At 37.1% G+C, this 16197-nt stretch overlaps 1 protein-coding gene across 20 annotated transcripts in view; it reads left to right on the top strand.

Annotated features, from left to right (window-relative positions):
- The window catches only part of NRXN1 (neurexin 1), a 704201-nt gene that overhangs the window by 263794 nt on the left and 424210 nt on the right, over positions 1–16197 (top strand). For all 20 annotated transcript variants that reach the window (XM_017829343.1, XM_017829340.1, XM_017829336.1 and 17 more), the window contains one exon: positions 10655–11093. In XM_017829343.1, the coding sequence (XP_017684832.1) occupies positions 10655–11093 (439 nt within the window). The remainder of the gene's footprint in view (positions 1–10654; positions 11094–16197) is intronic.

Below are 16197 nucleotides of genomic sequence, written 5' to 3'. Positions count from 1 at the left end.
TACATATTGGTAGCAGCACTGAAATGTTCAAGAAAAAGGTGGCACAAAAAAGCAGAACTTGTACTTTTAAGATTCTCCTTTTTAAGTGGAAGCTTTCAGGAGATGCTGGGGTGGGACACCTGTTCATATTTTGTAAAGCAGTCATTTATCAGTGGTGTATGTCCTCCTTGGTAACACAGAAAGAATCCTTCATAAAGAGGAAGAGAATACAACAGAAATAACATGAGCAGGTCAGGTTTCACGAGACCAAATTATTAACATCAAGGTTTCTGAGCACAATGTGCCTCCTGTCAGCCTTTTGGTATTTTTCACCTTTGTGAACCACCCGTTTGAAAGCCTAACATTTCCAGAGACTGGATGATGCCATGGATCTGACACCAGCCCAAGGAGAGAGGGTGTGCCCTTCTGGTTTCTGCTGACATCATACAGATACACAGGGTAGCATTTAGTCTCATGGCCTGGTATTATTTATTGGTATATACTAGAATTAATACCTTATATAGATATTTTTACCTTATATAGATATTTTTATATGTACCTTATATTAGATATTTTCTAGATATTATACCTTAAATAGATATTTTTTCACATTATTTATCATATATAGATTTTATTCAAATCTGGTTTTCAGTCAGAATGAGACTACTCAATTTATTTTCTGTTGAAAGGCAATGCTTTTCTTCTTTATGGGTACAGTAATCATGAGTCCCATACTGCAGAGTTTTACCTGCTTATCTGTTATCTACTCCTGAATTAAAGTTTTTATTAGTCATCATCAACTTCTTGCTAAATAATTTTGAATCAACCTTTATATAGTAGGCTTTCTCACTACCTTTAACCAGTACATGGTCACTTCAGTACAAGGCCCCACTATAGAGAGCAGAATCTTGAAAGTAATTTTGGCAAACTTTTCCAAAGAAAATGAATGCTGCAACTCTTTGCATAATCTCATATTGTTTTTTGGAATGGAGTTACACTGAAATGAACATGAGCAATAGTTGCTAGTATAGGTGTGGCTACCTAAATTCTTTATTTAGATTTCATGTATTCCCTTTATGATTTTTTAATACATGTATAATTCAGCACATGTCATATGTAGTCCCAAGAAAGTATTTTAGCAAAAATAGAAAATCATTTTTTGCCTGATGTTTTTTCCGAGGAAAAGCCTGTTTTCCTCCCACTTTTCTGAAGTGGTATTTCAAAATATGCTTTATATTTAAAGTAGCTTCGAGTTGAAGTGTTTATTTGAAATGAAAACCAAAAAATCTCAAACATCTAAAGGTGAAAACAAATGTCAGAACATTGCTGAGCCATTCAATTGATGTACACAATGACATGGGGAAGCGAGAAATGTGTAATTGCACTGTCTACCCTTGACTCAGAATTAGTACACTTCACAGATATTTTCCAAAAAACCACTGTGAGGTGTATTTATTGTGGCAGACACATAATAAAAAGTATTTTAGGAAACATATCATATTTGCAGAACAATACACTTTTAAAAGTTTGCATATGTGTTAGATTGCAATAAGCAGTAGTAACTTGTGTAAAGGTGCTTGTTGATAGTTCATTTGATGTGGGAAGCTGCTCTTCCTGAATGTAATTGGAAAAACATTGTTGTGGTATTGTGTGTTTTTGCTGATTATCTGTCAAAAGAATTGATTTTGCTTGAGGCCAAGGACCTCTTGTTCGGTGCCAAACCAAAAGTAAATTGTATTGTCTGACATTTCTTTAGCACTAAGCTGACACCAAAGTCTCAGATTCGGAGGTCATCAAGCAGATTCAGACCCTTTAAACACCATACTTAAGTATATATGCTCTGCTGCATTTGCTCACTACAGTGAGATGGCATGTCCTGAAAATCAAATAATACATCCCTCTTCCTTATACTTATAGTGATAATTAATTTGGATTAATTCAGCAAATTTATTTTGGAGGACAGCTATAACCTCAATAAAGTTTATTAGCATGAAGATGGCCCATAGGAAGACTCTGGTTAAAGATGCCTTTAAATATAAAAGAGATGCCTTTAAATATTAAAGAGATGCCTTAGAAATATCCCATCAGTTGATTATTTTCTCGACAATATATGCTTTTAGCCACACATGTTGCACTATACAGAGCATTGTTTGAGGTTGGAAGGGCCCTGCTTTTCCTCTTGCTTCTCTGTGTGAGTACTGTTTCTTCGTTTGTCATTTCGGAAAATACAGGATGTTTAGAGAAGGCATGTGAGCAGAGAATGGAGTGCAAAGGAAAGCAGTGGCAGCAGCCTCGAGGTGTACCTTTCTGTCGTTGAAAAATGGTGAAGGAAAAACTGCCACTGAATAACATGTGGCAGCTTGATACCTTGTGTTGGAATTATAGTGATAACCTTGCCTGTAAAAGTACTACAGGAAACTTAGTCTCCAGTTGTCATAGGTATCTGAGAAGTGAAAGATTGTTTCAAAACGCTGATCTGAAGAGTTACTGACATTGCAGTATTGGAAAGCTAAAAGGATACATTAAAAGGATTCTAAGGATTCATAAGAAATTGTAGGTGAAGGTAGGGAAGAATTTTCCTGAATCTCTTCCGTTCATGGAGTGCCGGTCACTCCAGTAATGAAAGGAAAATTAACAGTGTAGTTAGTGAGTGGAAATTTGATTTTAACTTTAAGTTTTAAAATATTTACCTATCAAGGTAGAACAGAATTGAGCCAACAGATGCATAAATTGTAACTATATTAATATTAAAAAAAAAACACATTAAAAATCAGAGAGCTGTTAAGGTAGCTGGGTACTGTGCTGGGTCTCAGAATTGGAGAAGGAAAGTTTCTGTAGCTTGTCAACAAGTAGCCAAATTCACTGTACCGATAGTCAGCCAAAAGAGCTGAAAGGGAATGATAGTATCTATATGGAAGCTAGCCAGAAGTTCATATAATAGACATGGCAGTTCAGCCTAGGATTAGAGGTCTATTTTCCCCTCACTGGAACAGAAGGTTCTTTCAAACCAGGAATTGGGAAACGGAGATGAGTCCAAAACAGAAAGCAGCCAGAAACACCCTCAGCCAGGAGCTAGCTATTCAGCTAGAGGCAAGAGTAACCTATACAGGTGAGAGAAAAGGGGAAGAAGAAGCCAGTTGGGTATTTATTATTCTGGAGAAGTAATAAGTTAGTAATAAGTTGGCAGCTACTAATAAACTGATGGCAGAGGCTGAAGGAAGGAAGGAAGTAAAGCTAGTGAGGGGTGGAATAAACCTGCCTCATTTCACCAAAGGATATGCAGAATTGACAGTTCCTTCTGTGTGTTTTTAATCATGTCTGATACGGAAAAAAATATTTGTTCAAATATTTCAGATATTCAGTTAGGCATATTACTAACTGAATTTTTTAACAGGGTTTTGTTAGTTTGTCTCCAGAGCACTGACTTCCCAAACCTGGATTGTGTTGGGTTCATTTTAGCTTTCCTCTTTAATTCAAGATTCATTCTTTTTCTCTTTTTGTGACAACTTCTATTTTAACTTGTATAATTCCTACCCTAATGAAAGGTAGCTCAGTTTTTAAGTAAATCTGTCATGTTGCCTTCAGATACATTGGAGTTTAAATTTCTTAGAACACTAATTTTTGCATTTATATTATCTTTTCCTTTTTCCATTTTTTGCTTCTGTATTTTCTGACCTTGAATTTAAAGCTTTCAGTGCTAAAGATTGGTAAAATCTAGCATATAATGAATATTATGCTAAAGAAATAAGGCTTCAACCCTACAATGTTAATAATTGTGTTCTACTTTACAGTACCTCTTTCTTGCAGTCTTTAAAGAGTTCTTTTGCTTGATCTTGGGTAAGAATAGTTAATGGAGAAAGAGAAAAAAATAGCATATTTCTGACTTTGCTGCAGAATTAGTCTTTGGTAACTCTTACTGCACTGTGAAAGATAGAAGAGGAAAAAGCTGAAATCCAGCACAATAATTGAGTTTCCTGTAGACCTTTCTTTTCCCAAAGAGTCATTGGACATAGCATATAATTTGTTTTCTTTTTTAGACCTTATACAATATATAATGCAAAGCTACTTTTCCCTCAAATAATACATTTTGTTTTCCTTTTGGTGATTCTTGTGTCTCTTGTTTTTGTTTCATGACTTATGTCTTGGTAAAGGCTTTATTCTTACTTGGGAGCCAATTGAGCTTCTATGGAAGCAACTTGTTCCTAAACTCTGCAATTTAGATGTTGCCAAGAAATTTCTATGAGTCTTTGCCATGGGAAGTAAAAAAAAAAAAAAAAAAAAAGGGAACTTGAACCCATTTTTTAAAAACAGAAAGCATAGCAACCACAGTCAGAAACATTTAGCTGTCTGGCAGCAAACAGTGGGACATACAAAGAATAACAAAGTAGTCTATTGAAGAGGGAAAAAAAGATCTTCAAAAGACTTGTGGCCACAGCAGGGTGAAAAACATAACAATCCCATTATCAAGGTTGTTAGGAAAAAAAATGTTGATTTTTTTTTTTCTAAGTTCTGCCAATATATCATGTTAAACGATATGCCAGTAACTTAGAACATAAAAAGGTTTCTGGCATCCCCTTTAAATGTCTCTATTCAGACAGTCAAAGTGGGAGAGAAAAGAAACAAACAGTTCTGGGATCTGCATTCAAAACTCCAGCAGAAGAGACTAGTTTGCTTAGAAGGTCAGCTATCACAACTGTATTAATTCTGCAAATAGCTGACATGCAATAAACTGAGGTGACTTTCCCAGCACTGCACAGTGAATCTAAATTCATATTTACAATATATCTGTAACTTTGTTTCTATTAATACTGGGGTTTTTTCTACAACTGTACATATCCATTAACAACTTTTTTTTCTTGCCTTAGAGTAATTAAGGGATCTTCTCTGTATCAAATTGTGTGTTATTTGTTCTTCTGGGGTTTTTTTGGATTGTGTTTTTTGGTTTAGGTTTGCTGGGTTTTTTTCATTCTTTTCACATCGTTATTAGGAGGTAGGATAGTGATGGTTGTCAGTCTACAGTGGACCTTCAAGTGTGTTATTGAATTCATAGTGGAATTCCATATAATTATGCTAATTTTAGCCTGGTTTTGGTACTCAAAATGACCCCCTTTCTAAATGACACCCTACCACCACCACCACACATGCACACGACATCAGGAGAATGAAAAAATTTCACTTGAGGATGAATAAGATCTTCCCTTGGAGCTTTCAATATACCTGTTAATCTCTTCTCTGCGTTCAGATAACAAAGCTGGTTTACAGTGTTGAGTAATCCTAGAGGCTTGAGTAGCTGTTGTTATTCATATTGTGTGCTTTGTAATAATGGCCAGTCTTCGAGAGCGAAGATTTGGGAAAGGTCATTAACCCTTCGAGCCTGCGCAGTGGATTTTTTAGGTGAGACACAGCTTGCGCTGAACTGAGCCCATGTGTGCTTTGACATTTTATTCAAAATGCATCCCATTGCAAACATTTGAACTGGGGCTCCTTAAGTTTTGTGTAAATAGTTTGTAGTTTATTGTGTTCATTGATATATTCATTTTTCATGCTTGAAAACCAACGGAGACATTAGCAAAACGACAAGCCTCCTGTGAGAAACTGACATTCATGGATTAGTTCAAAACCATAGAGCGAATACTGAAAAAAATACTTGATAATTCTTAGTGGTTAGTTTTGCCTTCGGATTTCCGGGGAATGCGGTGCTATGTGCACCAGGTAGTTCTCAACGAGCGTGGAAATTCTAGTGGCTGTTAAAGCAAGCTGATGAAAATTGCCTCAGGCTTCCCATAACGTAAATCTCACTGTTAGACTTTCTGACATCAGCAAGTTATCTCCTGCTGACTCCACTGTGCAGCATAAACCTGTGGGGTAGCAGCACCTACCTGAGCCATTTTGGATGATACTAATCTCCATTTTAGAGAATTAACTGTCATTGTTTGCACTAGGTAATCCAGGTTTTGTGAAAATATAAAAATACTAAAATACTGCTTTATGGTAAGATAAAAATTTATATGATCCAGTTTTTAACAGATTTTGATACTAGATTTATCCACTCATTCAAATTTAAAGAAGCATTTTTCCTCACCTCCCTGTTAAGTAAACAGGCAAGCTCTTTGGAGCAAGATCATAATGGTAGGTGCTCTGAACTCCTGGATTCTCTATGATGCTGCAAATCAGGGGATGTGATTAGCTCCTCGAGGATCATTTTTGGTTTTAATAATATGAAGTAATTTGAAAAAAATGCTTCATAGTAATTTAAAGGATTTTAATCACAGTGATGGAAAAACTGTTGCTGGCAGAGTTGGTCAGTATTCTGAAATATTTGAGGGTAATGCCTTTCTTCACTCACAGTGTTTGATGTGGAAAGGGCTGCACATTGAATTGAAAATGGTGTTGAAATCAGAATTCTTTCACATCTTTTGTGGTTTTCAATCTCATGAGATAGGGTCAGTAGAAAGAACTGTTAGGGTTCTGTTTATTATTTTTTTTAATTTATTTTTATCTTTTAACTTGATAATTGAATGTTTGTATATTTAGAATATGTCCCTAATATGAATTTCTTCTCTTTTCCTTCACCTTTTCTCAAGGTCATTCATAAATTTATATATTGCTGGTTTAATAATGTATTTTCTTTGGCTGCTCTGGTACATTTTTTGTTGTGAAGGCACCAACCATGACCACCGTCAGGGTCTGTAGTGAATACTTGATATGCTTCTGTAGTTCATTGAATGCTAAGGCCCTGGCTTGCAAAAAGCTGTATACATGATATATCTTTGGGAAGCATGAATTAATTTAGGTTATGCTCCAAGATGACCGCAGACCATGTTAAAGAGTGCTGAGCTTAAGGTAATATTCGCTGTCTCATAGCTGGACTTATTTATTAAGACTCAGCACCGTGATATTGCAAGTTACCCAGCATGTGGTTGGCCTAGATGGTAGCAGAGGAAGCTTGTATCTTGATTGTAAAATGGTATATAGTTCTGCCCTCTTAGAAACCAAATTTATTCCTTGCTTTGGATAGCTTGGTTGCAAGTTATGTGGAAATTGCTAATGGCTCCATTTCTCTTGAAAGTTTAGGTGACCTTTTACAGTTTCCAACAATGAGGTAACTATATATTTTAAAGACTGAGGTCTTGAAACTTACTTAATATTAAGAAGAATACAGTGAATAAAAAACAAATTCAAGGTACTCTTAATAGCATGACACAGTTCCCTCGGGACTGGCAGCTTCACATGCAGGAAACTTATATTGTTGCTCAGGTATGAAAGTGAGTGCAAGAGCAAGCAAGTTATTACCAGAGTCAACCCAATAGATGCTTGTAAAGCACATACCAGTGCAAGGATACAGACTGCAGGTTGTGTGGGAGTAAAGGTCAATGGGACTCAAATCCATTCCAAATCACCTTCACTTGACTAATTGTGGATCCATGTCTCTAAAAGAGGGAGAATATACTGAGTTAATACTAAAGAACAATATGTTGTGCACCTCAGATGGGAATAGTGGATGATATAAGCCCTATTAAAAACATGTTTGTCCTTATGTACCCAGAGGGAAAAAAAAAAAAAGGCAAAGTGATTGGATGAGTAAATTATTTGTACCCTAGAGGCTATTACTTCTACAGCATATACCTTCATGAGTTATAAAGCAGATATTCATCTCAGAATTATTCCTTACTGTTCAGTTGTTTTCCACAAATTAACGATGAGTACTTTCTGTGAACATACTGTTTTCCTCCTTTTTGCTGTGGTTCACTGATGGCTGAGTACATTTTTCATGAACAGAGAGAGGGGTAAGAATCTCAGCATAACACTAGGAAATGGGCTCCCAAATGCCAGCTGTGTTCAGTTAATAGTTTACAGTTCTTTTCAGCTATGGTTCATATATTCCTCTTTTAATACTAATTAGCCATGATAATTCAGTTCCAAATTTTCCATTTAGTAAGATTAAAGGAATATAAGCATTCTAAAACATAGAACATAAGCACTCTAAAACTTAGATATAGGCTTTATTTAGTTTCCACGCAATGAATGTAATAATATGCAGTCATTTGCTTCTCGGTAGCCATGGAGTTTCGGTTGTGGAATATGGAAGTTAGAAATTGTATATGCAATATTTAGGGATTCCAAGAATGTTTTGATATAGGTGGCATAAAATATTTGTCTCTCCTATATATTAAGCTACTTGAAGAGTTGGTGACAAGTTACTGAGAAAGCAATTGCTAGTATTCCTGTTTGCACTTTGTCCATTAGGTTCTTGTTCAAAGACAAAATTTATTACAAATTATTGTTTATGAGTTGGCAAATGACTTCAGACTTTAGCCTGCTCAGTTTTTCTAACATGGTTATTAACTCCTAATTTTAATATTCAGTCGACCAGCTTTCATTAATATCAGACAATTTGATTTGTCCATAAACAATAAAATTTCTTTGTACATTTACTCGCCTTGTCCTGGTACCTACTCTTGTTTAGTAGATAATTAAAAAAAGATTTTCTCATATTCTTTGTTGCCTTATTTACTTTCATTGTCATCATATGTGATTTAATTCTGATAAGATCCCACTTGTTCCTTCTTTCTGGTTTGTTTTATCATATCCTCTGGCTACTATTTAATGCTTTTCAGTCTAATCTAGAAAGGTTGTCCCCTGTAACTTCTTGAAATTAAATGAAAGCTATCCAAAATCCCTTTTGCCCTAGAAAGTGGCCAATGTTTTGTGAGACCAGGTATCTCTAAGAAACCTACTATTATGCTGACTTCTTGCTTCATTCTGCTGCCTTTTGGCTTTCTTCACTCTAAAGACAAAAAGTCACACCAAAGGGAGATCACCTGTGTGTGCTTATTCTCTAGTACTCTTCTAAATTCCTTTGCACAGTCTGTGATATCTGAGGTGTTATGGATGTATTTGATAAATGGAAATATGTATCCTTACTCTCTAATATTAAAATTTAGTCCAATTCTATTCACTTCTGAAGTCTTCAGTTGAAGAATGCAACATATTATCTGCCTCTGTGTGGCAGAGTATTATTTCTGCTGTCAGCAATCCACAGTGAGGTTTATCTGTTGTCTTTGGAGACACAGCTCCCATGGAAACAGCATTACTTGCACTCAACTCAGTAATAAAATGAAGAAATAGGCTTATTTATTAGCTATTAGGACACATTTTAATGCAGGAGAATAATTCTGCCGTGTCTTATGCTGAAATTTGCAGCGTGGATAATGACATAATTAAAAAGAACACAATTCTTACAGTAAAAAATTGTCAGTCTATCAATCATTTCTTTAGTGTTCTAGTATCTTTAAACACCATTTTTCGAGAGCAACTATCACTTACGGGGTATGCCATCTCAGATTGGCTGTATGTAGTGTTTTGATTTCTAACAGTAGCACAGTTCTGCAGTGCGTCCCCTGTGTCTTCTGCTTCTGTGTGTCAGAGTGGGTTTAATTTGAGTTCAAACTAGGTCTCAGAGGAAATGAATCTGGAAGCTCTATCCTGAGTGTTCAGTAAGCACTTTCTAACCAATAATAGGGGTGTAAGGTCCGAATCAGTGATTGGTCCCCTGAACAGCTTCGAACTACACTGTATAGCTGGAATATTGGATCAGGGGCCAGACATGATCTAGTCCCGAATGGTATAGATCTGTAGATGAAGAAGCCTCAGCACAAAGTGCTTGGTTTTGCTGAGCTGTTGCCTTTTCTTCAAATTGCTTTTTAATGTAGGGCTTAACCTTAGAAAAAGAGAAGGTTTTAGCTTTTGTCGCTCTGGGGTCATAGTCAGCCATTCAGTGGTATTTTAGCTTGAGTGTATCATTTACTGAATAATTAAAAATATTGACAAAATACTTGTGCACTCCTTTGGTATTAGGGAGCTTCATTTAAGCAGCCCTTGTATTCTGGATAACTCAGAAATAGCAACAATTTCAGAATATACTAATAAAGACTAGAACCCTGGGAAATGTTTTTATCATGACCGGCTTCTCTGGAGCAAGTGAAAATGTAATTTGAAGCAAGAATATTTGCTGCAGAGGTCAATTGGATTTAAAACTAATATTGTCTTTCATTTTTATCAGAAAAGTCTTCAGTCAGGGAAAATATGTAAGTTGATTTATTTTTTGTCCAATTGAACTGGCTCAAAGATTTCCGTGGTTTTGCCTGTTTTGATCTGTATGACACTAGTTTGCCTATCTTATAGCTTCATGGATACCATGAACACTGTTTTTCCTCAGCCCCAAGGACAAACTGAAAAGATGTTAATTTATGAGATATCTGACCTTGGTACATTTTCTGTGCGTGAACAGAAGAGTTATGACAGTGACAAAGGGTTTTAGAGGAAGAAGAAATCCTATACTTCTCTACGGTAGCAGAATGGCTGTGCAAAGAGGGTTTTTAGGTAATCAAGGCCACACAAGCTAATTTGCAACTCATAGTATAAATTACGTGTAGATTCTTTCAGATTGTTAGAATTAACTCTAGGGATATTTTTAGAGCAACTTTGTTTGGTTTAATGAAAACAATTATTAAATCATTAGTCAATGAAAATACTTATTAATTTTGTGTGTATGTAACTTATCATATTCATATATCATCATTATTATCCTTTAAATAATGTGCCTGTTCAGGATTATATCTGTTTGGTTAAAATGGTCAGGTTTCTTTGAGTAACTTCTCTGCTTTGCTTGCAGGTTGTATATAAAAATAATGACGTCAGGTTGGAGTTATCTCGACTTGCCAAGCAAGGAGATCCTAAAATGAAGATTCACGGGGTTGTAGCATTTAAATGTGAGAATGTTGCAACCTTAGATCCAATCACATTTGAAACACCAGAGTCATTCATCTCTTTGCCAAAGTGGAATGCCAAGAAAACAGGCTCAATATCATTTGATTTTCGTACAACTGAGCCAAATGGCCTAATTCTTTTCAGTCATGGGAAACCAAGGCACCAAAAAGATGCCAAACATCCACAGATGGTGAAAGTTGATTTTTTTGCCATCGAGATGCTTGATGGACACCTCTACCTGCTGTTAGACATGGGATCAGGTACTATAAAAATAAAAGCCTTGCAGAAGAAGGTGAATGATGGTGAATGGTACCATGTGGATTTTCAACGGGATGGACGGTCAGGTAAGTTTCTTTATTTAACATTCAGTATTTTTTTCCTTTTGTATCTGAGGGAATACAGGGTACATACTAATGTTGTCACAATAAGAGTTGTGCATCATCTGAAAAGTAAGGGAAATAAAAGAAGTCATTATTGTCAGGTACCAGAATACACTAATTTGCTGAGTAAAATATCTTATGTTAACATTATTGGGTAATCAAGTACTTAATCTTGCAAATAAGTATGTTCTGTACTTGAAAAACCAATCGTAATCTCCCTCTGTGCTTGCTTACACCAAATAGCTGAAGTGGCAAATTTCAACTATGAAAATAAAGCAAAAAAAGGATTACTGAAATTAATCTCCAACACAGGGAATAGCTGGCCTACAGAAACAACACCGAACTTCCAATCGTGTCAGCAGGTCTCAGCATAATTAAATGATATGCTAATGAATGGCTAACAACACATATCAGCAGAAATGAAAATAATTGCCATGCTGCATTCTGTCAGTATGATTCATATTCTGTAGTAGTTTACTCAAAAAATGACCTCACCAAAAAGGGTAAAAATAAAGAATTCATAAACTCTTCCTAATGCTACTGAAATCTAATATGGCATAAAATGCTTTTAACTAGTGAAATTGTCATGTTTCAGCTGCATCTTATCTTGAGTATATATCTTGACTTAAGCAAATAATCAATATACATTAATTGAAGGACAGATCTCTTCTAAGGTATCTTTCCTGTAGTTCATGCCAAGATTAGGGGAGGAAGGAAGTGGTGAATGTAATGAATCTGTAATTCTGTCCATCAAAGAATTTTTTGATTAGTATTGGTATTGTCTGAAGTTTATTTATACTCTGAAATTGAGTGTTAAAAAATGTAAATTCCTTTTGGATTTTGTGGGGTTTCCCCCACTTTCTTCCTTCTGGTGGCTCCTTTTCCATAACTTGCATTTACAATTTCCTTCTGAGAGCTTAACCACAAATGAGTTATTATTTTATGACTTATTTTCTTATCATCCACAAATCAGATTTCAGATCAAGCAAATCTTAGGTGCAGGTTTAAATTGAAGATTTTAGTCACACCTATGCTGAAAATCAGATCAAATTCAATTGACCTGCCCTACAATTATGAAAAATAATTATTTGATTCATTGGCTGTGCAGCTTCAAATTCTAATTTTAAAGTATTTGATTTTATTATTATGTTATCTCAGTTGCTATTTACATTTCTTGAGGTTAAAAAGAAACAACCAAACAATCAACCAAACAAAGAAAATCCAACAAAAACCCCAGACAAACAAGAAAAAGAACCCTAACCAAACAAGAAAACATAACTTCTCAACATCCTCAGTTGGGATGGAGTATCCAGCAGTTATATTATTTATACTACAATCTTCATTTCAGAATTCCTTTTTAAGTGCTGTTTCAGTGATTCATATGACACAGTAAATCCTGTAATAATCATGCCTGTGGGACTCTGCTGAAAGCAAAGTTTATTCTTACATCCAAAGCCAACAGAACTATACAGAAAAGAAATAAATGCATAGCAATTGTTTACATTTGAAGATGTGTTCTACACTTTCATTGCTTCACAAAAAATGTTGTTCACAAGTGCCATTAAGAGAGTTTAGGGCATACTTTAGTTTTTAGAACTGTTGATGGACATCAGCAAGAATGTAGACTTATTTTAGGAAACAAACAAACCTGGTGATCAGGATTGCAGGATATTTTGAAGTAGAATTATAAATAACCAAATTAATCCATCTGCTGACTTGCCTGTGATTCAGATTGGTGAAATTTATTTACCCTGTCACTCTTGAAAACTGACTGTAATACCTATTCACTCTCAACCAATGAACTATTACCAGGAATACTTGATAAAATATGTAGGCTTATGGATTGACAAACTGAGTTTTTAGCTGCAATCTGAACCAGACATCAACATTTTTCTATTATTCTAATACATACAACAATACAGCAGGAGAAGTACCAATAACACCAGCAATGCCATTATTTTTTTGGATGAGAATATTGACTGAGTAGAATCATGACCATGTGATTTAACCAAGTTAAATGACTGCCTAGCAATTAAAATAAATAAGGAACTATATGTTCTTTTTTTCTTCTGTTTGGATCAGGAAGTTCTGATGTGTTATGTGTTTAGATTAGTTCTTCATGACTTATAGAATCATAGAATCATAGAATGTTAGGAGTTGGAGGGGATCTTAAAATCATCTAGTCCCAACTCCCCCTGCCATGGACAGGGACACCTCCCACTAGATCAGGTTGCTTCAAGGCCTTATCCAACCTGGCCTTGAACACTGACAAGGTTGGTGCATCCACAACCTCCCTGGGCAACCTCTTACAGTATCTCACCACCCTCACAGTAAAGACTTTCTTTCTAATATTCAGCCTGATTTTCTCCTCTTTCGGTTTGTACCCTTTCCTCCTTGTCCTATCACTACAGTTTGTGATGAAGAGTCCATCTCCAGCCTCCCTGTAAGCCCCCTTCAGAAACTGGAGTGTTGCTATGAGGTCTCCACACAACCTTCTCTTCTCCAGGCTGAGCAGCCCCAACCTTTTCAGCCTGTCCTTATAGGAGAGTTGCTCCAGTCCACTTATCAACTTTGTGGCCCTCCTCTGGACTTGCTCCAACAGTTCATGTCCTTCTTTTGTTGGGGACACCAGAATTGTATGCAGTACTCCAGGTGGGGTATCACAAGAGCAGAGTAGAGGGGGAGAATCACCTCCTTCAACCTGTTGCCCACGCCGCTTGGCTTTTTGGGCTGTGAGCACACACTGCCAGCTCATATTGAGTTTCTCATGAACCATCACCACCAAGTCCTTCTCCGCAGGGCTGCTCTCAATCACTTCTCTGCCGAGCCTGTAGGTGTGCCTGAGATTGCCATGACTCAAGTGTAGGACTTTACACTTTGCTTTGTTGAATTTTATGAGGTTCACACAGGCCCACCTCTCAAGCCTGTCAAGGTCCCTCTGCATGGCATCCCTTCCCTCCAGCGTGCCAACTGCACCCCACAGCTTGGTGTCATCAGTGAGCTTGCTGAGGGTGCCCTCGATCCCAGAGTACTGGCACAAGCACCAGCCTCTGAGGGACACCACCCATCACTGGTCTCCACATGGACAATGATCACCTGACCACAACTCTTTGTGTGACCATCCAGCCAGTTCTTTATCGACCAAGTGGTCCATCCATCAAGTCCACGTCTCTCCAACTTAGAGACCAGGGTGTCATGCAGGACAGTGTCAAATGCTTTGCACAAGTCTGGGCAGATGATGTCAGTTGCTCTGCCCCATCTACAAGTGCTGTAGCCCTGTCTGAGAAGGTCACCAGATTTGTCAGGTATGATTTCCCCTTTGTAAAGCCATGATGGCTGTTACCAATCATATCTTTGTTTTCCATGCGCCTTAGCACAGTTTCCACAAGAATCCACTCCATTATCTTGCCTAGCACAGAGGTGAGACTGACTGGTGTGTAATTCTCTGGGTTCTCCACTTTCCACTTTTTAAAAATGAGGGTTATATTTCCCTTTTTCCAGTTATCAGAGACTTCACCTGACTGCCACGATTTTTCAGAAATGCTGGATAGTGATTTAGTAACTTTGTTTGGCAGCTCTCTCAGGACCTGCAGATGCATCTCATCGGATTCCATGGACTTCTGCATATTTGGGTTCCTTAGCTAGTCTCAAATCTTATCCTGTCCTGCAGTGGGCTTAGTGTCTTTGTTCTCCCAGTCCCTGCATTTGCCTTTCTCAACTTGGGCAGCATGGCTGGAGTGTATGCCATTGATGACTGAGGCATAGAAGTCATTGAAAGCCTCAGCCTTCTCTTCATCCATGGTAGCCAGGTCTCCTGTTTCCTTCTGGAGAGGACCCACATTATTCCTAGTCTTTCTTGTATTTGTAACAGAAGCCCTTCCTGTCATCCTTGGTGTCCCTTGCCAGACTCAATTTTAACTGGGCCTTGGCTATCCCATCCAATTTCCCTGTATTCCTCCAAGGCCACCTGTCCTCATTTGCACATTCTGAAACCTTTTTTTTTTTCTCTGAGTTCACTCAGCAGCTCCTTATAGATCAATAATGGTGTCCTGGCATTTTTTACCTGATTTCCTCCTTGTTGGGATGCATCTCTCCTTAGCTTGGAGGAAATGACCCTTGAATATCAGCCAGTATTCTTGGGGCCCTCTGCCCTCCAGGGCTCTTTCCTATAGGACTCTGCTGAGTAGGTCCTTGAAGAGGGCAAATTCTGCTCTCCTGAAGTCCAGGGCAGTGAGCTTGCTCTGCACCCTCCTCACTGGCCTGAGGATCGCAAACTCCACCAACTTGTGTTCACAACTCCATCATCTCTTGGAGTTATGTATCTCATTATGCATGTTGGTGTGTTTTCTCCATGAATAATAAAATTTACTTTACTATTTCAGGATGCTTTTTGGTTTCTTTCCTGTAGACCAAACCAAACATATTGGAAAACACATGATTATTTTTCACTTGCGTACCTTCAGAATTTTTATACGAGTGAATGAATATACCTTGTATAGAAAAAAAGTTGTTTTTCAGAGACTTTCTTGTTGCTGTTGACAGCATACTTCCCTAGCTATCAAACATAAAGGAAGAGATTCTTCTGTCAATGAATAAATAGCTCAAATAAACTGCAGTTTGTTTGTTTGTTTGTTTTTAATGACATTCGGTGTCTTGAAACCTTTTGCTCCTAGCCCTTAAATCCAATGTAGAGTGGTTCCCTCTGATAGTGGAATGCTGTGACATTTCTCAAGGAGCTTTGCTAATTTCCTTGACTTTCATATTAGCTGGATCAGCAAGTACTAGATTTATTTTTCATTCTTTGCTCTCTTCCAGACTCGCAGTCACAGTGAGCATCCACTCTAAACTACTGACTTTGCCATTGCCTGTCTGGGCCTGCAGTGAAGGAGGGGAGGAAGATATAGGGAATGAGAACACACTTTTAAATTGTAACTATCTGGGCTCTATTCTCTAGCAATTCTGCCAATCTCCTCAGATTTTGAGAGCTACAAGAAAGAGGGAAGAGATGACGCCTTTTAATTTCCTTTTGATGAAGGAACTTTTGACCTATTATTCTTACAGAAATTTT

The sequence above is a fragment of the Lepidothrix coronata genome, unplaced genomic scaffold (genome assembly GCF_001604755.1).
Source record: "Lepidothrix coronata isolate B3197 unplaced genomic scaffold, Lepidothrix_coronata-1.0 Scaffold163, whole genome shotgun sequence".
NCBI lineage: Eukaryota > Metazoa > Chordata > Aves > Passeriformes > Pipridae > Lepidothrix > Lepidothrix coronata.
Note: the sequence above shows the minus strand (reverse complement) of the source record. Positions and strands in the feature narration are given on the sequence as shown.